General features: G+C 36.6%; 1 protein-coding gene across 6 annotated transcripts in view; it reads right to left on the minus strand.

The window, feature by feature from the left end:
* The window catches only part of LOC110837620 (dietary and metabolic glutamate transporter), a 60280-nt gene that overhangs the window by 25146 nt on the left and 16666 nt on the right, over positions 1 to 18468 (minus strand). For 3 of the 6 annotated variants that reach the window (XM_022079938.2, XM_022079936.2, XM_022079935.2), the window contains exon 1: positions 12187 to 12354. The exons of 1 other annotated variant lie outside the window; for it this stretch is intronic. Coding sequence is in view for 1 of the 5 variants with exons in the window: in XM_022079933.2 (XP_021935625.1) it covers positions 14967 to 15063 (97 nt within the window). In the remaining 4 variants the exon portion in view is untranslated. Of the gene's footprint in view, positions 1 to 12186; positions 12355 to 14966; positions 15200 to 18468 lie in introns of those variants that run through there. 2 more of the 6 variants (XM_022079933.2, XM_022079937.2) reach the window with 2 other exon arrangements.

Consider the following 18468-nt stretch of genomic DNA (forward strand, 5'->3'; position numbering starts at 1 on the left):
CTTTCTGAGTAATTGTAAGCCCGTAACAAGTTACTTCACTGAGCTATTCCGACTCATGCGAATAATTGTCCTGTGCCATCAGTATTCAAATGTTGTGTTTCCTTGATGGTACTCGCATCTGCATGATAATATAAGTTTGGCCTTCTGAATCATCACAAATATGAATGTCATACTGTCTTGTTTAAAATTCAAGTCGAAGAGTAACATCTTCGTGTAACATTTTAATAAGCATTACCTAATGAAAATAGATTATAAAACAGTAATTAATTTGAGCTTATCCTGTGAATAATATTCTTCAGATTTCACGCCCTGTCCGTATTTAGAATTAGGCCTAGTCTAAAACTTTGGATTAACTAATTAATTTTATTAATTTATGGTTCACGTAACGGCACTGGCAATAGTTCAGAATGCATGGCGTCGAATGATAGGGCGATTAGTGAATAATGTATTGAAAAGGAGGGGGGGGAGCAATCGTGGCCAAATTTCAGGTATTATCCCGAAATTTTCTGGAGGGACTGGAAAAATCACGAAAAACCTCAGTCAGAATAGTCGATCTCAGGACTGAGACTTGAACGCGGTACTTTTAGAATACTAAACAGGATTCCTAACAAGTGGGCCGCGACATTCGGTCTGAATCTTTGAACACCGGGCATTTTATGACGCCGCTCAAATTGGTCGCAAGTGTGTACGGTCTTCGACCTCTCGACGAACACTGAGCGATCGTGAGTACTCATCTCACGCATGGCATTGATGTCTTCTCCGCGTCTTTTTGGCTTACGGGACTTGAGATTCTTCGGTCCCCTGACGAAAGTTGCCTACCAAAATACGTAAGTATTCAGAATTTCAATACTTCATTCTTAATCGAAATAGGTCGGAGGACATAAAACATTCTTAAAAGTTACAAGTAGACGGTATTTGTCAAGGCCCATCACACAGTATCAGTATCATCACAAAACGTCAAGACAGCACAGAGAATCGCTGACACAGGCTACAGACGGCGCCCTAGACCACGCGGCCACAGGCCGCTGTTGAGTTCCCATTACCATTTACAGGTGACAATTGGTAGTATGTAATTAACGTACGAGGCGAAGAGTTAAGAGACAGGGAGATGGTACAGTGTGACTACGATATGTAGAAATTTCAGAGGTATTTGCTGCCTCCGTCATCAGGGTACTGAGCTAGCACATCTGAAACGTTGATAAACGTCTACCAGACTACACGGCGTTATACCATGTCCTGGTTGAAGATTATTATCACAGAAATATAATCCGCGACACTGCTTTGGGTTTCTTAATATTGTAGCATAAATACATTTGTAGCAAAGGATCGTTCACCAATTCCTACTCTGCAAGGACAATTAGTTGCCCCTCTCAGCAGGGGTCATTATTTCCGCCAAATAACCAAATTCCAAGATCCAACAGCGATCCATGGACAAGATAGAAACAGGTGTCTAGCATACTGATTCATCGCTTAATCATATGCTTAATTGGTACAGTACATACCATTGAATCATGAGCGCGTTACGGCCACGTGATATAACCACAAATCAATTCTAGCCATTGAAAATAAGAAGAAAATGTCAATGACAATCATAGTTTTTTACACATGAGTTCTCGATAATACAATGTGATGTTCTTGAACTTACTGGTAGGGGTCAGCACGTATCATAAAGATATTCAATTATGACCAGTCAGTAATTGTCACCAGAGATTTAATGTTCCATCCTTAAAGCAATAGTGAAGCTTCGAAACTATTAAATGCGGCTATTAACGACTATCACCGTTTTGTGACTGGAGTTGCGTCTCAACAGCAGAGAAACATTTAAAGTTAGTGTGCTAAAAATTAAGTGGACTGATAAAGTACGAGATGAGATGATCTTAGACAGGATAGGCGAAGGAAAAATCTTACGCGAAGAAGAGATAGGATGGTGGGATACATCTGAGGCACCCAGGATTGGTTAATTTTGTAATGGAAGGGAAGAATTGTAGGGAGAGACAAAGATTGGAATATGTGACGCAGATTTTTAAGGATGTGGAAATGAAGAGATTGGCGCAAGATAGGCGAAAATGGAGGACCGCATGAAACCAGTCGAAAGACAAACAAACAAAAACAACTTCATTTAGCAAATGTTACTTAGCTACACCAGCATCAAGATGCAATTCTAATTCAGAATTACAAAGTGGGAGTACAGAAATTTCAAAATAGAACAGACTTAGAATTCCACTTTTGTTTTTCAAAGATACCGAATTTTATTTTAGACCGAAATATTCTTAAAAAATTTTACATTTGATAACTCACATGACAATTGTTGGTTCAGATAGCCCGCTAATAAAATGAGCATGAAATTTCAGGTCTGTCTTTTTATTGAACAAGGCTTCTCATAAAACCGCCCTTATTCACCCTGACTTCTTAAATAAATTCTGGTGAAGTAATCAAATTCCTTATGTATGAATTTATATTACCGTTCATACCGAAGTAATTTCGAAATTTTGCGAATAGTCTGTATCATTCAAACCGCCATGTTCTTTTTTTTTAATGCATCGTTCCACACTTGTTAAAAAATGGATCGTACATCGAAGCAGAATAGATTTCAAGAGCAATTGTTCTCCGTGGGAAATTTGTTGTGCAAAATGGCTCTTATTGTTTACATATTCACGAGTGGTACAAGTGAAATCTTCCTTAACTCGTTAAAATGTCGAGGAAATGATTCGGTGGCAAAGTGACTAAGATAAATAATAATAATTCCCAGAACTGCCTGATCGGGTAAGTCCCACCGAAGTGAAGGCCCCTTTCCATGCCACTTCACACTTTCTTTGCAGTTAAACTCTTGAAGATTCTTGAAATCTGTTGAAACGAGTGTCCAGATCTCCAGTAGGTTGCACCGTCTTCTATTATGTACCGTATCCTGTCGGGTAGTTGCTAGAATGATCATGTACGATACCTACCTAACGAAACCTATATCCACCATTGTTTCCTGAATAAGCAACAGTTTAATGCATAAAACGATAAATTTATTTTCAAGACTTATCACAACGAGAAAAAGTGATGTAATGTCCTTTCGTATTTTAAACTCTTTCATTTCTTAAATAACAAGGAGTTGCGGGTAGAATTTTATAGCTCGTGCTTTCCTATTGCACACATTTCTAATAAGAAAAACCTTGTGTTCTTAATGTTGTATTCAGGTAATGTAAGTTTCCAGTCCAGCAATGACGTGCAGCGTAGCTCATCTGGTGGTCGTATGATCGCATTCCATTCGAACCACGTTTTCTGTGTTAATACTTGGAATTGTAGATATGTTACATAACTGTATTATCATAATTAGGTTCTGTTATTAGTATTATTAATAAATTTTTTGGAATAACTTATCACTTATCTGCCGCCATATTATTAGTTTATATTCTACAAAGAATTAAATATTGTAAGAAATTAAAACGATAAATATAAAAATATTTGTATAATATTTAAATTTGTAAATAATAAATATTTATCTTGCTTATTAACTTACATTAAAGAAATGATAACATTAAAACTCATTTGTAGGATTTTAACTCTGTGTAACATACGAATAAACTTTCTGTTTTCCGTCCGAAATTCTTTGTAAAACTTTATAAGTGCGAACAATTTAGTCTTTATATTTTGCATTGCACTCAATCATGTGTCAGCTAAGAGATTAATTTGCGGTTTTCTGTTTTACTTTGATTATGAAATGTTTTATAGAATGCATGTAGAAAATATACTCATACGCAAGCATTAAGTAAGAGCTTATAAAATATGTGCAATGTGACTTAAGTAATTTTATTATTTCGGTACAATTTATTTTAAGAAAAAAAACAAGGCGGAAACGGACGCTTTAACTAGTACGTACATTATAATCGATAAATGTGTATTATTGTGAGCTGAACTGATTGTTTCTTAAGGTGAATTAATCGTTAAGTTATACTTTTTGTCCTCCCAAAATCCGTTAGGAACTTTCATTCTAAAATGCATAACCATGACTGTCCTTCATATAGCGGTTCTGTTCTAAAATCTGTGATCATTTATTACAGATTTTTTCTATAAAAATCAACCATCGTGTTCAATGCTGAAAACAGATGAAGTGTGACTGCTGCAATATTCTGAATTTGTTCTTCTCCTTCTTCTTCTTTGTCTTGTGTTCTGGCACTCGTACTTCTATCAGACGATAGCCATCTTCAGATGATAATTTATCTCCCTCCTTTTAATCATTTTCTCTCTTTCTACTTCTTTTCACCTTATATTTTTATGCCTTTAGAAAATGTTAAATTCTTCGCCTTATTTTGTTCCACTTTTTATTATAGCATACAAATACTGCAGTTAATATTTATATGCTTATTCTCGCATTTAGATTTCTTTTGTTATGGGTTTTGGCGTCGTGTGGATTGGTCGGTAGATGCCAACCCGTCATTCCGCCCTGACTGACCCATTCCTTCAGACGACTTCCTGCTACTCTATATAATCCCTCATATTCAGCCCCCGAAGATGGAGACAGTACGTCCCTCTTAAACGTTGGCATCTACCGACCCGTCCACACGGCGCCAGAACCCAGATGACATCATTACCGCCACCATCTGAAAACGTCAAATTTCGCTGTATGAATGTGGTTAACAATTGCAATAGATGCATATTTCTTTGCTCATTTTCTGCTCCGAACACTTCATAAACAGTCCGCATTTTGACATACGTCGTCCGTCGAATTGGTGCTGAAGGAAGATATACACCATTCAGTTAGTAAGATATTCAATATCGTGGTCTTTGCTTTGAAATGTGTTAAGTACTTACAGGTTGGTAGGTCTATGCCATTAGACAGAACACTCCTTCCAAATGAAAGTGTAACTTAAATGCAAACATATTTTTTTAAAAGGTGTCAAGGTATTTACACCAAGTGGTCCTCTCTTCAGATTTGTCATGACTTCAAGTTATCTTCTGTAGGTTACTTATAATTCTATGCGGAATTTCCTCCATTTGACACAATTTGAAAGTAGATTAAATAACGTGAGCCGATTATTTTGGTAAGTGCTTTATCTTAACGAACAACCCAATATTTTATTCATAATCTTTCACATTCTTGTTTCTTCCAAACAATCAATCCGTCTCTCAGACACCACGTGATTAGATTACTGACAAATGTTCTTGAGACATTCAGTGCCTTACTTTCGTCAATCTTAAATTATGCAGCGTTTAAGTAAATATTATTCAGGCAACGTTTTACTGAAAGGAATTTTGTGTTATTTTACTCTTTTAATTAACACAATTTTTTCCTTTTCATAAGCGAAGATCAACTTACGACATAACGTAAATATTCATGTCCCGCACTAATAACTTTCGAACCAAGTGGCGGATTTTCGTAAAACTTCAAATGAATGTTATGCCACTAGATGCCAGTCTAGTTTTGCACTGTTATTTTCCTGCCATTAATACTACCAGTGTGGAAGTCTTGCAAACTTATGCGGTGGAATAAATAAGATAAGTGAAGGATTTGAAACATTTCCTCAACAAGGCGTCCTTCTTGAGAAGTTAATAGTACGCTCAGCTAATCATAAATTCCTCGCCCTGCGTGTAACCCGAAGGATTTATTAACGTGTTCGCAAGAGGTCGTCACCAACCCCTAAACCCAGCCAGCTGTGTGTCCAATCTACACTCCAAAAAATACTTTTGTAAGCTCCATTTTAATATTATCCTCCATCTACGCCTAGATCTTCCGAGTGATCATATAAATAAAGTAGTGCAAGCACTCATTTTATACACTCCTTGCTAAGCACCTGTAAGTACTCAAAGAGCATAATAGAAACCAAGAAAAATGTTTTTCCACCGCTTGTGAATACGGCTAATGAACTTAGTCTTGAACCACGATATTATTAGAGATAACTGCAAGGTTACATTAATTCTCTATCATAAGTGTGTCGGTATTTGATATTGCAGTGATTTATATTTCATGCAAAGCAAGACATTTGAACTTTTATACGATCGCGTAATAAATAGGAAAGTACATTCTCTTCAGAAACCAAACAGTTAACACGTGGGTCTAATACCGGAGTTTCAATTCAGACAACACAGATTCAGATTATTGATGGCTTTACAATAATTGTAAATGACCTTTACTTAGTACGGGATTTTCTTTTAACGTTTTAAACCTATCGCGTGCTATTAAGGAAACCTATGAATGTCACCGTGCACAGATCGCATTAAAAATATTGTAAAGATGTAACTCTTGGTTCTTATGGTTAATTTAATGTTGAAGAATAAAGCAAATCATTTGACGCAAAGTAAAAAGAGACAGATGTAAATAGCTTCAGTTTCTTCCATCTTAAATCAAGAATATAACAACCTATTGAAAAATTCTAACAAATTTTCGAAGCCTTTAAATTGTCTTCATCTGTAAGTACAATTAATGTAAAAAGAAAACTGAACCAATAAATTCATAATGAACATCGACGTTTATCGGACGAAATTTTAAATAGCTAACGGCAGCTGCGTTGTTCATTATTTTCAGTTTATCGGGGATTATCTCCAATGTGAACAACATGCGAAATTAATAGTTTCCTTAAATAATATTGTTAGCTTAAAATTAAAGGAGAGTTGAAGTGTAAAGGAGGTGACTGGTAGCCAATATTAAAACTGGACATTATCGACTTAAAAATCAGGCACGTTAGCACTGACACAGCTCACTGAGTTTCATTTTGTATTGTGTATTGTCACAAAATTAAATGGATATGCCGTTATGTAAGTGTCGTGTGCAGGATAAGGAAGAACCTTGTCTTCAGTTCACTGGTTTCTGGTTGAAAAAGCAATTTAAATAGGTTATTTAGTTGCTTATACATGATTGCAATCACTCATGGTAACCAGGGTTATAAATATTTTACAGTCACTTCAATACGACGTTATCTTTTTTGTTAAATAAAGTAATGGAACTTTGGAACAAAGATTCTAGATTGCTTAAAACCACCGACCGTAAAAATCTTTATTTTTAGGGTCAAGGTAAAATGTACAAAAACGATGAACAAGAAATTATATTTATAAACTCTGCAGTAGATAGTCAGGGTTTATTTGTGTGATTGCCAGTAGAGCAAAGGTTATAATGAGTCCGACTTGGCATACACGACAATCCGACAAAGATAATTCGCAACAATGCCTTCTAGAGCATGCAGAATGCAGACATTCGCCCCATGACCTGACTTATGTATCACCATTTCGTCTCGTCCGGAGGTTCTCAGTCTCTTTTGAACAGGTGCTTATGTAGCAGAAATATCAGATTTTCGCTACGTACGGATTCATATTATTACAGAACAAGCTAGCTTTATCCCGAGCCAGTCTGACACAGTCCACACTCTAACACCATATTTATTTAAGGACTATTTTTAATACGGACCGCCACGGTGGTCTAGCGGTTAGAACGCTGGTCTTGTAATCCTGGGGGTCTCGGGTTAGATTCCCGGCGGTGCCCGAATTTATAACTTGTGTTGGGCAAGGCCGTGGTCTAGGCAACACGGAGTTTTCCTCCGTGGCATCCCAACAATTACTCCATTCACACACAGAAGAAGGCAATGGCAAACCACTTCTGGATCATCTGCCAAGAACGTATATGAACAAGTCCCAATCCGAGAAAAGGATGGAAGGATCCTGTTCATATGGACCTGTCGTCAGACAGAACACTAAATAAATAATAAATTTTTAATACAGTCCTCCCTCTTACTCCAAGGTCTCAAAAGTCGTATATTCCCTTCAAGTTTTCTGACTAAACTTTTGTATGAACTTATTTTATTTTCTCATGTGTTCTACTGTTGTCTACTTGATTTGATAATCCTATTAATATTTTGTGAACAGTACAAATTAAGGTGCTTCTCACTACACAATTTCCTTCGGTCTCCTGACGCAAAATATCAACAACATTTTATTTATATATTTACTCATAAGTTATTTGACATCACATATGTAGGTTTTTATATACATAAGCTTAGCGTCGAATGGTATAATGATTAACTGGGATGAATGCTGTCATATACCGGTATTGGCCTGGAGTGACTGAGTAAAATAAGCAAAATTTCAATCATTATAATCGATGTGCGGGGTGAGATTTGAATCTGGGGCATCCCGAATAAGATGCAGGAGTGCTAACCACTGGATCGCGACGTTTGTTTTCAATAAAATCCGTTAAGTAATTCCGACCTGTGGCATGTGGGACGACAGACGGATAGAAACACCTTTACATGATTCTAATGCTCACATCCAGTGAAAAGATGTTTAAACCGAGTTTCACGAAGACAAAGCATTTAGTTAAAATATGCCGATGTTTACGCACATACAAACACGAACATGATAAGTTCGTAATTTTCACTTTCCTTGCAAAATAAATCAGGCGTGTAAGTATTTAAACGTGGGGACCTGTGCACCGCATTTCGTGACATACATACCTGAATTCAATCGCTGATAGCAAAGATAGTTAACAGCTGTCACATTTCTTGTTTTTCTTGCTGGATACGATGCTAATATCATTGATTGGTATCTTTGGAAATTTCCTGGCAGTGTGAACCAAAGTCCAGACTGACGCACTTCAGACTTCAAAGCTTATTACGAATTTATTCGTTCGGTTTCGTTTCGTATCAATTGCACTTACAAATAAGAATTCAGGCTAAAAAATGTGTTTGCAAGAAACTGAAGCTATTTCCAGTCGTAATTTTTCTTGCTTTCAAATGAAGTAATGTAACACAGTAAATTTTATATTTATAGTTTATAGTTTTGATGCGTCATGTTTGTGTTTAAAATTCACATATATATTTATTATTCAAGTCATATACACAAACTGACATTCACCTGATCAGACGGGGACACACTGCACATCAATCTCATGAACAATGAACAACTAACATAATATGCAACATAATATGCAAAATAATAAGAAGACCAAAGAAAACACCCACAATAGTAATCTACAATCTACAATCAACGAAAAGCTTGCATTAATAAATATAGAATAGTTTTAAATATAAAAACCTGAAGATGATGCTATGACATCGAAACATGTAGAAGTATTAAAGCGCAACATTGTAACATCGAGATAACGATGAATGGCGCAGAATATCAATTTTAAATTTTAAATTTTAACATCAATAATTTAAAAGTTTGTGTATATGACTTGAATAATAAATATATATGTAAATTTTATATCTTTACAATTCTGATTTAAGTGTGATCTATACGCAGTGGTACGCTGATCTAATTTCCAGAACTAAAGAGCTTTGATTTACAGTTATATCTGTGTTAACAGTGAAGTGAAATCATGTTTCAATTAATTGTAATACCATTAACAATCATCCCGATTTCTATGTATCTTTCCCTCTTCCTAAAACTCTAATTAACCCTTTAAAACACGGTGACAACTATGTGGCTACTGTCTGCTTAAAAATTCAGTAACTCAGCATTTTACCCACTGAGTACCTTTGTGGGTTTGGTGTGATTTTCAGAATTAACAGTTATTACTTCCTTAAACAGCAATGACAAATTAATCTTTGTAACAGAGACGAACTGTGTTTTCTTTCAGGTAAGAACTGAATATTTAAACATTATTTCGGCAGCTGGAACTCATACTGTTATAACTTATAAACAAAAGCCTACAAAGACAAAACTTTACACTTGTATTCAGGAGGCATTCATTTCGAATCTTGGTCGGCCTATCGGGCATTTTGATTAAGGGCGAAGGCTGTTGATATTAATGGGTCTTACATTAAGAATTAATACAATTTATAATTTTTCGTTGCAACTCCATGATATTCGTGTTAGTCTAATGGTTTCACTTCTAATTCACCAACAGTAAATTCTGTGCCGTAATTAAAATAGGATTACATTCGTTGAAATTCTGCATGCCTCATTGACCTTGGTGTTTTCTTACTGCAGATAAAAATGTGTTGTTACAAAGCTAATGAACAGTGTAAAAACAAACTGCATAAAACCATAAATTCCGTGGTTAATGAAGCTGATGGACAAAATACGTGACTCAGAAGATAAACATAAGTTACTTAATCTTCCTTCGGAGAAGGAGGCTAAGTCTCATACTCATATGAAATGACAGATAAACATTGAAAACTATCGTTAAAATAACCTATACAATCAAACGTTACTTAACACTGCCGTTAAAAACTTACGTAATTGTACTTTAATATTTGCCAGGGGTATTACTTATGTGAAGGCATGATTACCCTTGCTTGCGGAAGATCTGTGTCTGCAGTAAATTCACGTCAAGACTCAGTTAACGAAAAATCGCCAAAGCTTTTCCGTTTAGCGATCGCTTTGTGCATTAAATGGTTGCCATTCTACAAAACAGCGATGGGCACAGATCGCTTTATGCATTGTTAGGGCCAGTTGTGGTATCCTAACGACAAGACCAGAGATGGAGAATCTGAGGAAGCTGGAAGGATATAAGAATTTGCCTCCAAAGCTTGCAACACAAAATTTTAAACTAGGTACTGAGCGAAGGTCACTAGATGTTCTCTTTTAGGGTAACAAAAATATTTAACGAAAATATGCTGATTGTTTTTTTAACAGTTGTAATCCCTGAAACATAATTGACATCCGGAGTGGGGAAACCAGTCGCCCGTACCAACAACATTGAAGAAATAAACAATACCTTTCAATTATTACTGAACTGGATAAATGTAATCGTATCCTTGATGAATCAATCTCACTTCCGTGCATTCTAAAAAGTGTTTGACGTTAAGGACAGTTCAGCGACTGTTTCTTTCATTTGTAATCGTGCTGCTATGATAAAAGCTATGCAAATAAGTCTTTGTAACGTCTGGCGTGTCAGTTCGACAGGGTTATCTTAGAACTTCTCACTCGGTTTCCAACTGCAGATTCATTTATATAACAATATTGTCCCTGTTGTCAAGTAATGCTCCACGGAAAAGTCTGAGGGTTGTATCTTTCTTTTTTACAATGTATCCACAAATTATATCTCAAGAACAACCGATGATAACGAAATATCTTAATAATGCGTATGAAATGTGTATATTGGATTATTTTCAAAGGTTTTCAATTGCCCAAAAGTACCTTGTGTATGACGCAATTTTTCCACAAGCGATTCCCAGACCATTTGTTTCCACAGTAACGAAAAGCGATTGTTGACGTCAATAAATATCAATAAAATATAACAATGTTGGCCAAAACCATGACGTAACAATTATAGTTTCTTCGGTAAAAAAACATGGAGTGTTTTACACTTTGTTGAGACACAATTCTACTGCATATATAAAACAAATTCACAACTGGCAAAGAAGCTTTAACAAAGTTGATGTATCAAGAAATGTAAAGATTTCGAATTATTTTTCTCAATATGTACCCCCGTTTATTAACCATCTGAAGCCGAAGATCGTCTAAATATTATCTAAGTATTCAGTCCGTACCGCAAAGAAAACACTACACATCACCAATACAAAGATCAATCGGTTAATGACGTTTAAAAAGTTTTCAGTGGAACCACGGTTCCGGAGAATTAGACGTAAATACGTCTATACGGAAAGGAAGTTTATATATTGGCTTTATTCTAAATATTTCCTTTATACATGCTTTACAATTGAGTAAAGTTTGATTAAGACATTGCTTATTTAATTTGAATTAGTTACGCTTAAGATGGGTCTGTGGTAGATGAATGTAATGTAAAGTAATGTAATGTAATGAAATGTACTGTAATGTAACGTTTCCTAGGTAACAAAAATACCGAGTAAACAGATGACGTTTTCTAGGTAACCATCTTACACATTTTTGTTACACTTTTTGCGGAATGACACTGACTCTTCCATATAAACGTATTTACGTCAAAAAATGATCGCCGTTTACCCTGAGAATCACACGAAACCCACAAATACACAATGAAGGGTTATTAATCGTGAAAGCAGGTGGTACACAGACTTACCACCAGATTCTTAAGGGTTCTAACTGTTTCACCAAGATTTTCGGCTACTAAACATGCCTTGTTCTTTTATGCATTTGAATTTCTAATTGTTTACTGGAATATACAGTTGCAATCAATTTTTTCCGTAAATAACAAAAGTCAGTCTAACATTATTTGAAATTGTGTTAGAAAGAAAGAAACTAGCTTAATTTTCTTGCGAGTTTTCATAAGTATTAACAAACACATGTTGATAAATAATAGTAAAAATTAAATAAAAATGTCTTTACCTGTCTCTTCGTTCACGGGAAGGGAACTAGATGTCCACCAGCAATAAACAATTCAATTAATAACAAAATTCAGAGAGTGTAAGGCACTATTCTTCAATAGCACAAAAGGATTCTGTCTAAGACGCACTTCTTCTAAAAGCGATTCACAGCTCAGTTCTTTTCAGACTAAGAAAAGCTTATTGTTGACGGCAATGCATACTAATGAAATACAACAATGTCAATGTGTGATTTATAAATTCCAAAACATTTTCTTACAAAGTGTTCATATAAAAGCTAACCATTGTCCTTCGATATTTACAATGTTGGTAGTTGAAAATAATACAAAGAGAATTACTCTATGTTATAATTTGGTTACATTCCATTCTTCCTGTAAAAATTCAACAATTAATATTAAATGTGTTCTCTGTAAGAAGGAAATAAATTTAAAAATAATGAGAAGAGACACGAAGAAAAATTGTTTCTTTCTTCGAATCCCGGCAAAGATGTTTTCTGTAGTTCGGATAGTAAGCACTAGGGAAGAATGGCGCTAAGGCAAATTCTGTTTCTGGGTAAGGATTTGATTAACTGCGGCCACAATCCCGAGAACTGTCCTCAGTTCTAGAAGATGAATTTGTAAGAAACTGTCGTATTTCCCGTTAGTAAATAATGCGCACTCTGTTCGTCGTATGTAAAGTCGATAATTGCGGGTTGACGTCTTTGTTTGCTCGTTCGCTCACAGCTCGTGAACGAAAAACCTGCGTGCTCTTACCCTGGCGTGATTTTTCCTTAAGACCCATAACAGAACACACCATATTTCACTGCTGTAACTGAGTGCTGATTTTGAGGTAATATTGTGTAAACGCAATTTCGTATCAATTGTCACGTTTGCCATTCAGCTAATTATATTTATATAATTTGATATCATTTTTGTGATCTGAAAATGTATTTCCCAAGTATGTAAAATAAAATAACTTGCCCTGTATATATATTACGTTCGTGGAATTGTGACGTAAGGTACGTAATGAAAGCTGTTATTGTATCGCTGCATAAATCGGTCCCGTTAATGAGTTTATGTAATGTGCCCTCGTTGTTCAGTGAATGTTAATATAGTAATTATTTATTGAACCGATATCCACATTTTCTCCAACCTATACAGGAGTCTGCATATTCCATCAGTTTTATTCAAATGGTAGCATTACTATTGCGCGTGTTAAATATCTAATAATTACTCCATTTTAATATTTATACTGTTTTATCAACCAACTCTGCACAAAACTCAATTCAATTCTTGAGTTTATTTATTTAGTGTTCTGTCTGAGGACAGGTCCATATGAACAGGATCCTTCCATCCTTTTCTCGGACTAGGACCTGTTCATATACGTTCTTGACAGATGATCCAGAAGTGGTTTGCCATTGCCTTCTTCTGTGTGTGAATGGAGTAATTGTTGGGATGCCACGGAGGAAAACTCCGTGTTGCCTAGACCACGGCCTTGCCCAACACAAGTTATAAATTCGGGCACCGCCGGGAATCTAACCCGAGACCCCAGGATTACAAGGCCACCGTTCTAACCGCTAGCCCACCTCATCTTATTATTATTTAGTGTTCTGTCTGACGACAGGTCCATATGAACAGGATCCTTCCATCCTTTTCTCGGACTGGGACCTGTTCATATACGTTCTTGGCAGATGATCCAGAAGTGGTTTGCCATTGCCTTCTTCTGTGTGTGAATGGAGTAATTGTTGGGATGCCAAGGAGGAAAACTCCGTGTTGCCTAGACCACGGCCTTGCCCAACACAAGTTATAAATTCGGGCACCGCCGGGAATCGAACCCGAGACCCCAGGATTGAGTACAAACAGTTTATTGTAAATCATGCCATAGATATTTTAGTAAATTTTATTGCTCTTATTTATGTACACAATCTATGGTCTGGTGGAATGCAGAGGCCACCGAATTTGTTACCGTTTCAAATTTTACTCTTGATCTCTCATTCAGCTGCATACTAAAATTTTAGGACCTTCCACTGAATCCCACATGTAATGCTATAAAACATATTGGTCCAACTTTTTTTGTTCCCTCGAGCCAAAAATAATTCTCACTTTGGACCCAAGTGCAAAGAATCTTCTCCTGACATTAATTTTAAAAACAGACAGTTTTTGTTATCTGCAACAGTACTTACTCATAATCGATAAATTACTTCAGTACAGTTTAATTCAAATTGTATTCAAATACGCACATTTCATTTCAGAGTTACATATTATTTTAATACTTCTCCTGTATCTGACACAGTTGTTGTTTTGAAAACTTGCATTTTGCAATAAGATTTCAAAGTCTGGCGCTACAGATTGAAGCAGATAGCTCGATTTACGTACTAGGAGAGTGGGGGAACTCGCGGACCGTTTATACGCAGGTACCTGACTATGATCCCAGACTGTATTCTACAAACCTTCGCCGTGTAAACGCAGCGAAGAGAAAAGTCCCTGCCCGGAATCGAACCCCATTCGTCTAACCCTTAGGAAGTTTCTTCACTCACTAAACTATCAGCATTTATAATGAACTTACAAACACTTGTGAAATAAAAATACAAGTATTTATATGAATGATTTTGTAAGTCTGAATACGTTATGGACTTAACCTACAAATTTCTAAGTTGGATTTGAGGTTCTCACGGCGGTGAATACGGAATGTCTGTCAGAAACCTAAATGTGGGCGCAGTAACGGCCAGACCCACTATATTAAACGGGATAAATGTCTGTACAATCGAGGGTGTAATTATCATGAAATTAAAACTAAGACCAGTACCTTGGCGTCGTCTCGTCAGTGGCGGTGGTGGGAGTAATCTTTCTTTTTCATTGATGGGGCCAAGGCCTCTTATGTCCCATTTAAAGTAGGAGACCATGATGAACGCCTCTTGAAGTCACGAGCCAGTATCCTTCCACAGAGATGAGAAGCAGTACAGGAAACTGATTCACTTCTGGCGCCGCGCGAGAAATTTTCCGTTAGACGTGTATATTCTAATCTCCAACCAAACAAAGTTTACATCGGAAGAGTGTAATTGTATCTCTCATGCAATGACGTCATTCCAACAGCTGTTGGCTGTATTACGTTGATAATTCGTCACATATGTACACACCCCCCGATTTAAATTTAATGTACATTACAAGCAAACATAGTAGAATGGTAAGGAGGACAGTCGCTTTCAGTTTACGGTTATGATGTCTCCATTGTCTTCCTGGGCAGTTAGCTGGCCACGTAATTTTCTGCGTCTTTTGGGAACCAAATATCCACGATAGTATACACAAAATCTTGTTGTGAGCTACTTCAATTCACAATAGATCATTACAGCTCGTTTTTCAAGGTCAATTAAAATATGCCAAAAATCCTCGCGTGTCAGTCTGAAGTATTTCCTTCAACTCAGATTTATTGACTAAAATGTTATGTACATTTTTCAATGATACGTCAGTTTCATTTTAATTTACCGCAGAATAACTGGACTATAAAAGAAGAAATTATAAATTCGGGCATTTAAGTCGTCTTGGGCGATTAGCCATGCCAGCATGGAGAGAATGTTAATCTCCATGTAAATTCATTTCGCGCTGACATAGCTGATCGCCAGAGAAGGCATTCAATCGCCATGAAAGCTTCAAGTCTTTTCGAAGGCCCTCTTTTTTGGTACGATGTTTCTTCTGTTTTCATATTTCCTTTCTAAAATACCTTACAGCTATGTTCTGTCCAGAAGGTAAAAATAACGGTATAATTTTTTAAGAGCGACAGATTTTTTAGTGTTTCACATAGCCTACATACGTTGTATACTCAAGTACGCAAATAGGCCTATATGTTACTGGAAGACGTACCTTTCCGCAAGATAAAGAATTGCGAGGCTACACTAGGATTTTATTTTATTTTATTTAGTGTTTTGTCTGCCGACAGGTCCATATGAACAGGATCCTTCCATCCTTTTCTCGGACTGGGACCTGTTCATATACGTTCTTGGCAGATGATCCAGAAGTGGTTTGCCATTGCCTTCTTCTGTGTGTGAATGGAGTAATTGTTGGGATGCCACGGAGGAAAACTCCGTGTTGCCTAGACCACGGCCTTGCCCAACACAAGTTATAAATTCGGGCACCGCCGGGAATCGAACCCCAGGATTACAAGGCCAGCGTTCTGACCGCTAAATCACCGTCGGTCCACACTAGGATAATGCATTAAAAAGAGTTGGACTGAACTGGACGACCGGGGTTTGATTTCTGACAAGGGCAAGAATTTTTTTTACTTCGCAATCCATCCTCCTGCCCGATTCGTGCCAGGCATCAGGGTCAAGGTGGCTGGAGCATGAAACTGACCATTAGTCTTCTCATTCATTACGGAGGCCTAGAATACGTGGATTATTAACCACGTGGCCTTTAGGCAGGAGGTCGACATTACTTTTTTTTTCTTCTAAAAGACGGGCACTTAGTGCACAATCGAAGAATTCGGTTATAACTGCAGAAGAGCCTCATTGTGATGTTATACTCAAATATTATCTACACATTCTTAAGCAGGGAGTTTAAATTTTCTTTAACAGACTTTGTCTGTTCGGTGCTAGGCAAGGTAGTCTAAAGGACACCAACTGAACAGATCCTTTGTTCCCATCAACACAAACTTATATAAAACAGTTTCTGCTAAGATCGTAAGAAATGTAAAATCAGAGGGACAGACACATGCAGGTACTTTCCTGAATCTCTTAAATTTCTTTTATGGCGTGTGAATGTTTCCCTGGATCATTCCCAGATGGCGTTAATAGCTGGGCCTTAGGGTTGTGTGTTTCTGTGATTTCCGCCAGATAGCGTATGTGCGCAAGCCGAAGCTTGCAATTTGTTTGGCGCCAACCCAGTCTCTTGCAAAAAAGTGATATCAATAAGTTTCCGCGGTATTAAATCAACCGGAGCGTGAAGCTGATCTCTCACCATGTGCTACGGAGTTGAAGAATGCGTGGAGCTGTGCCTTCATTTCGTATGAGTCTCAACGCAAAGCTACTTTACTCATCCTTTTACCGAGGTAAGTTGTTATGAGACCAGGCCTTGTAGATGCTAAGTTACTGTATACTGTGTAATGCAATTTTGAGGTGTCTGGTGTGAGCTTGACACAGGACAAGGAGATGAAACTGTTTGTTCCAAGTGTTGAAATATTGCTGAAGACGTCTTAATAATGCAAGAGTTTAGAAGTTTCTCATTGCTGAAAAACAAAACAGCACTGGGAACACAAGGTTAACATTTACATAGAACATTTACAGTTGATTATATTCCATGAAGATGCGATCATTCTTCAACTAGTAAATATGAGTTCATCATCAGTTTGTTCTTATGTGATTATGTTTTCATTTTAATAATCCTGCTTATGAAGTATTGTAAAAGTGATTATAATTCCATGCAGATACGATAACTCTTCTGCAAGAAAATGCACTTCTAATGTAAGTTATTTCTACATGATTTTATTTTAATTAACCTGTTTATGATTAACGTGGACCAGAAAAATCTGGTTCTGTATCAAGAAAATGTTAAATTGTTTTTTGTAAGTGAAATGTGACAAATTATGACAACAGTATTATATTTACATTGAGTCATCATTTAGAAGCAACCAGATGTACCGGTCAAAGGCTTTTGTGATTTTACTGTAATTCCAGGCAAGTTCTGGGGATATTAATGGTTCTCAAATTGTGTTAACTGCACAGTCCCAATGTACAACTGAACTTGAGCTTTCCAGTTGTACTACCATTTCATGCCAACACCCAAAACTGAGATGAGTGACAGCAAAGAACTTTGGGTGGGTTACATAATGCCTCGAACCACATTCTACTGACTTGCCACTGTCTGGTGAAAGCAACAAAATTGTTACACTGTGTTTATTTCATAACTTGTTATTTTAATTTATGTATAAGGCATCTTTTTTGTGGTACTTTTATATTTGTCTTTTACTGAATATTAAAATTAAACAGGTTTTAACTCTCATAGAATTTATTCTGAGGAAACGTTTCCTCACGTGTCTGTTTGAAAATGAAAATATTTGTATTCATTTTCTTGTAAATGGAGAAGTGGCTATAGCTTCTGAATACCCATACACCACGACGTCTCATTGGTCGTGCGGCAATGATAATTGTTTATGGTTAATTTATAAATTTTCACCAGCAGTTCACACAGCTTAGTCTCATGTCATGGTACCATTATTTGTTTAATCAGCCAGCCATAAAATTTCTAGGGAATATAAAGCAAAATAGCAACACTTAGGTCTTTATATAATGGGCAGTGAGTTTATTGCTTCAGAACGT

This window comes from Zootermopsis nevadensis, unplaced genomic scaffold (genome assembly GCF_977971745.1).
Source record: "Zootermopsis nevadensis isolate Lab colony 2312 unplaced genomic scaffold, Znev_1.0 Znev_ptg000003l, whole genome shotgun sequence".
NCBI classification, from domain to species: domain Eukaryota; kingdom Metazoa; phylum Arthropoda; class Insecta; order Blattodea; family Termopsidae; genus Zootermopsis; species Zootermopsis nevadensis.